A 6,592-nucleotide genomic window follows, 5' to 3' on the forward strand; every position below is an offset into this window, starting at 1 on the left:
ATCTGCATGTTTTTATGCATTGTGCTGCTTCAATATGATTGGCTAACTGGATAACTTTATAAATTAGCAGGTCTACAGATATTGCTGTTAAAGTGACCAGTGAGTATATACTCCTTTATAATTTACACCAATCAGCCTTAATATTAAAACTACTGACAGGTGAAGTGACTAACCAATAATACTGATTACCTTGTTAAAATAGCACCTGACAAGGGGTGGGATATACTGTATTAGACAGCAAGTAATCAGTCAGTTCTCAATGTTAATATTTTGGAAGCAACTTTAATGTGGTACAAATTATGATGGCTAGAGAACTGGGTCAGGACATTTCCAAAACAGCAAGTCCTGGGGGTTCCTGGTATGCAATGGTGGGTACCTACCAAAAGTGGTCTAAGAAAAGACTGGCAAACTGGGTCATGTGCTTTGGGTTAATGCCCAAAGCATGTGCAGAGTTACTATAATGTATATAGGTGCATATTCAATGTAATAAATGTATACATTGGATCCAAAAAAGCCTACACACACCTGTTAAATGTTGCAGGTTTTTGTAATATAAAAAATAACAAAAAAAGAAATCATGCCAAAGCTTCTTCCACATTTAATGTGATAATCAAACACAAACTTCAAGTAAAAATATAAATGCTTTAGAGAAAAAAAAGAATAAACAATAATCTGATTGCACAAGTAAGCACATCTTAAAATTGTGCATGTAACGGTTCACATTAAAACTCATGTTCAAAAGTAATTTTCATACATCTGTCATCAAGAATTTCTAATTAACTACAATCTGTATAATTACTGTATAACTTCTGTATCTGGATCGTTTTCTTGATATCTTTTTGGTTTCATCTGACTACACAAGCCATGATCTGCAAAGATCTTAGAAAGCTGTTACAGGAGGAGTACAAAATAGTTTGCAGAACTTTAGGGACATTATCAACAAATAAAGAACATAAGGCACCACAGTGACATTAACTAGTATCCCAAAAATTGACAAAAGGACAAGCATGAAACTGCACAAAAATACCTACAGCAATATTAATAATGGAGTTAAAGGAATATCTGGAAAGGACTGGTCACTCCCTACAGGCTTGACCATCTCTTATACTCTTCACATACACGTGCTATTCTCAAGAGTAAAAAATGTCTAATGCATACATTGTGTAATTAGGGCCCGAGCACCGAATGGTGCGAAGCCTTATTGTTTTTGCTCGGGATTATTTATTTATTTATTTATTAGGGCCTGAGCACCGAATGGTGCGAAGTCCTATTGTTTTTCCTCGGGAGTATTATTTATTTATTTTTTTTCCCACACATTGGCCAATCGGGGTCCCTTAACATGCTCGAAAACTCTTGAAATTTGGCACACACGTCAGAGTCGTGCGACGCCAGGCTCGGGCAAAGGCTCGAAAACGGGCGTGGCAGGGGGGCTCTGTAGCGCCCCCTGTAATGCAAAAACAAACATTGGTGCACAGATCGGGCAATTATGTACGCACATGTACGAGAGTTGGTACGCATATAGATCTCATCGATCTGAACAACTTTCGCGCTCTAAACAATGAGCTCCGCCCAACAGGAAGTCGGCCATTTTGGATTGTTTTATAAGTGCATGTGGTGAACTTTTAAATACTCCTCCTAGGGAATTCACGCGATTGACATCAAACGTGGTGAACATGATGCCGAGACATTGCACTTGCTAAATTGCGAAGGGATTTTTGATATCTCGAACAGTGCTGCCATGGCGAGGTGACTAAGTTATGGCAAATTCAGAGAACCCGGAAGTGTCTAATATCTAAAGCAAAAAATGTCTTATTGTGATGACACGTGGTGTGTATGTTCGGCCAAGGATTCTGATCGCATCGATGTGCTTATTGTGAGTCCCGGGTATAGCGCCACCAACAGGTCCCAGGAAGTGGGACCCCGTTTGTCTAAAATGTGGGGTTTCATTTACCTACAGTCCAGTAACAACATAAAATAGTCCACTGATATTTACCCACTTGATGCACTTGCCCACCGTGCATTGTTTTCTGGGAGGCACCGTATAGCGATAAAAAAACGTGCGAGGGCCCGCCATTGCTGCTTGCAGCTATATTTTACTTTGATTTTATAACTGGTTTAGTTAAGGCTAATAACAGTTTATTTACATTTCTAACTTCAGATTTGGGGGACACGGTGGCTTAGTGGTTAGCACGTTCGCCTCACACCTCCAGGGTTGGGGTTCGATTCCCGCCTCCGCCTTGTGTGTGTGGAGTTTGCATGTTCTCCCCGTGCCTCGGGGGCTTCCTCCGGGTACTCCGGTTTCCTCCCCCGGTCCAAAGACATGCATGGTAGGTTGGTTGGCATCTCTGGAAAATTGTCCGTAGTGTGTGATTGTGTGAGTGAATGAGAGTGTGTGTGCCCTGCGATGGGTTGGCACTCCGTCCAGGGTGTATCCTGCCTTGATGCCCGATGACGCCTGAGATTAACCGTGACCCGAGGTAGTTCAGATAAGCGGTAGAAAATGAATGAATGAACTTCAGATTTGCATGTCTAGGGCCCTTGCCAGTGATAACCCCTAAAGAATGGCCTTTCTTGTTTAATCCACAAGCCATACCAAGAAAGGTTATATTCACTTCACTTTATATGTGCCAGGGACGATAATAAATTGCACTTTGAACCCCACATGCAAGACTAAGCAACAACTCCAGGTCTCTCTGCACTAAGGGAGACAGAGCCATTAAAGATAATACTGTCTCTCCAGGAAAACAACAGGACAGAATGTTATCCAGAATGTTACACATTTTTTCCAAACATATTAAATCTGAAAACTCTCTCTCACTCACTCACTCATTTTCTACAGCTTATCCGAACTACCTCAGGTCACGGGTAGCCTGTGCCTATCTCAGGCGTCTTCTGGCATCAAGGAAGGATACACCCTGGACGGAGTGCCAACCCATCGCAGGGCACACACACTCTCATTCACTCACGCAATCACACACTACGGACATTTTTCCAGAGATGACAATCAACCCTGGAGGTGTGAGGCGAACGTGCTAACCACTAAGCCACCGTGCCCCCCAAATCTGAAAACTGTACAGGATAAATTCATATACTTTCTTTGTGTGACAATTGCATGCTGCATGTATAATCAGCTGTTTTTCTCAAAGGCACTCATCAACTAGGTTATGTTTGATATCGTTTATAATTTATAATGCATCGTACAAGTCGCCATCAATACAAGTTATAGATGAAGAAACCTTCATTGAAGATAGTGGTTTTAAACAGTAATTTAATGGACTTAACTTACGAACTGAGGCTTCGGCTGCACGTCTGGCACAATTTCTGCTAAAGGCTATCGACACGGAGTTCCCTGCAGAGCAGAGGTGACACTACGGCTTCATGTTCAGCACAGCCTTTGCTGAATTGTGCCAAACTGAGCACTGTGTCTCTGCAAATCTCAAGCAATGACAGGAAATGACAATAATGCTTCTCTACATATATTATTCTATGTTGGCAAGATAGTTTAGCTAGAATTACTATGTTTGCAATATAGTAGAATTAATATAATAATAGTAGTACAGATTGAGACAGGCTACAACAGCAGATGACCATCCTCGCAAGTTGCTCAGGTTTGCTGATAGTAAAGTAATGGGATGCCACATGTCTGTCTCCTTCTGGCTCTCCCTTTTAGTTATGCTGTCATAGCTAGTCTTGCATCCTGTCTGCACTTTGCACTTTGCACTATGTACATTGTCCATCACATGATTGCAATCATACTTAACCCCCCGCCCTATCCATGTCACTTCCGATCTCCTAGTCTTCTGAGTTCCTAGTCTGATCACATATTCTTACGAACCTACTTCATCAATCCTGATGTTCTTCCCCTGGTTGAAGTCTCGCCACCTGGTGGACTCCCTGCCGGGGATTGATCTGCATGGTTGGCCAGTGAATCATAAAATTGTTCATCATTGAACCATTGTTATGACAGTCAGCTGTGTGGTCTGGTCTTTATCAGCAGTCTTTTGAAGACTTTGACAGGAATTAATTAGTTTTGGGTCTGTGGTGAACTCAGAGTTTGTGCTGACCCATTAGTTAATCAGGAGCTCTCAGTTATAAACTGTTGTAGAAATAACATTACTTACATTTACATTATTTACTGTCTAGTGTCAACCAAATGAGGATGGGTTCTCTTCTCTGTCTGTGTCCTCTTATGGTTTCTCCCTCATATCATCTCAGGGAGTTTTTCCTTGCCACTGTCACCTCTGGCTTGCTCATGAGGGATAAGGATAGATGTTAGACATATATAGTAACTTAATTTTAAACTTTAAATTTATTTATTTATTTTATTTAGTTGAATTGACTCAAAAAATTGACCACACTGGGTTTCAATCCCTGTCAGCCGAGAACTGGAATCTGAGGCTATCAGGTGCACAAGATCATCAAAACTTGATAGTTGAAGACTGTAGAAAGACCAGGTGATATTTTTCCTAACTTTAACTCGATGTTTGCTGATTTTCTGCTCACAATGGTTTTAGAGTGCTTATTTTAGTTACTACAGACTTCAGCTCAAACTAGTCTGGTATTTTTTCTCATATCTCACAAAGAAACTGTTTCAGCCCCCTTTTTTCCCCAAAACCATTCTGTGTAAAATCTAGATGTTGTTGTTTGTGAAAATCACAGATCAACAATTTATAAAATATTTAAACTAGCCCTTCTGTTACCAAAACCTATGCCACCATCAGAAGCACAGAGATCAGTTTTTCTTAATTTCCTGCCAGTGCTTTTGAGAACATGCAAAATTCACCAAAACCCAGTTAGGTCAACAGAAAGCGGGGTAAACGAGTATCTGGACACTTTTATTGCTGTAATTTTACCTACTTACTATTCATATATCCACTTACAATTTATGTATAACATCTTTTGACTTAATCCTTTGAACAAAAAAGATTTGCTTAGAAACAAACCTGACCACAATTTACTAGCATTGTTGCAAAACTGTAGCTGGCGATGACAGATTCAATAAGACGCAATAACACTAATCCCTTTAAATGGTTATTTGCCCTTGCTCTATAGTACAGCTCTAATGATGCAATCAAACATGCATGTGGCTGTTAAAAAACTGGATATTCTTTAAATTACATATATACTAGAACGTATTAAGGTGGCAAACAATTAGCTAAAGTGACTTTTAAAATGCTTTAATTGACAGATAAATTTAAGTCATTGTCAAAGATGAGAACCGGTTCTTTTACATGGAGCTGGAAGCTCTTCAGCCTTTCACGCCAAAGCACTTCATCACCAAATAGTCTCAAGAGGGCTTCCCAATACATCCATCTGTAACGTAGTAACCCGATTTAAAGTCTTATAGCGCTGTAATTCTGTAAAATGATTTAGAGGAAGATTTATACTTTTCTGAGCTACAATGTGCAACTTGAATTTGGGTGCCGGTAATAATAAATTCACTTGCATGGATATCAAATACAATCCTGGCATAGAGAGTCAATAGGTGTGGTGGAAAACATTCAGATACACTGGATGTCATGCCAATGGATGAAAGGGGAAAGCGTTAGAGGAATGAACAAGGCTGGGAGACATAATGATATTTATGCACTTGATGTACACACAAAAGCCACTCCCACATCGTGGAGACTTGGGTGTTTTTCATATAAATCACACACACACACACACACACACACATATATATATATATATATATATATATATATATATATATATATATATATATATATATATACATACATACATACATACACACACACAAATATATATATATATATATATATATATATATATATATATATATATATATATATATATATACACATACACACACACACACACACAATAGGCGAACGAGACATTGAATAGTAGGACGGTGGAGATGGATTAGTCTTTAGGCGCGGTCTAAAGCTCTTGGTGGCTCTTTTCCTTGGACACTGTGATGATATCTTCATCTACGATACATCCACGACCTGATAACACACTTGTACGGGGATCTGAGCTGCTTTCTTCGGGAGAATCTTACCTGGAGACCCGCAGTCAGAGCAGCACCCATTCCCAGGTCTGCCCAGAATCTCCTGAAGCCGGCGTCTGTGTGCTTCTTCTCCCGAAGCCATGCTGAACATTCGGACCTTTCAGACTGATGAACACCGAAAGCTGCGCTGTTTTCCGCTGGGATTCGGCTGTGATGTCACAAGAAGCTCCAGCGCCCGAAATATCGCGCTTCAGGCGATTCCTGACAGACGAAACATTTTCACGAGCTTTGACGGCGGTAACGACATTAAACGGATATGAAATTAATCGGAAAATATGACCTCAAACCCCGTGAGCTGGTGACTGAAGTACGGTTAGTTTGTGTCAATGCAGGACTCGTGTATTTAACGCCCTTCAGTAAAGAGAGACCTCAAGCGGTCGCGGCTGCACAACACGCCTTTATTCACCTCAGATGGTCACATTGAGGAAGGCGAAGTCTCTATGTTACTATACTAAAGCTTGGGTTTCATCACGGTTCATTTACACACACTGTCCACTTTAATAGGAACACAGGGGTCATGAAGCAACAGCACAGAGAATAAAGTGTCATCAGGTTTAA

General features: G+C 40.4%; 1 protein-coding gene across 1 annotated transcript in view; it reads right to left on the bottom strand.

Moving 5' to 3' along the window:
• LOC132860833 (arf-GAP with dual PH domain-containing protein 1) overlaps nucleotides 1-6,373 on the bottom strand; it is a 32,304-nt gene extending 25,931 nt beyond the window's left edge. Inside the window, exon 1 of the mRNA XM_060892100.1 lies at nucleotides 6,026-6,373. Coding sequence (XP_060748083.1) covers nucleotides 6,026-6,125 — 100 coding nt within the window. The 5' untranslated portion in view covers nucleotides 6,126-6,373. The remainder of the gene's footprint in view (nucleotides 1-6,025) is intronic.
• Nucleotides 6,374-6,592: the final 219 nt, after the last annotated feature.

Source organism: Tachysurus vachellii, chromosome 18 (assembly GCF_030014155.1).
Source record: "Tachysurus vachellii isolate PV-2020 chromosome 18, HZAU_Pvac_v1, whole genome shotgun sequence".
Classification (NCBI taxonomy): domain Eukaryota; kingdom Metazoa; phylum Chordata; class Actinopteri; order Siluriformes; family Bagridae; genus Tachysurus; species Tachysurus vachellii.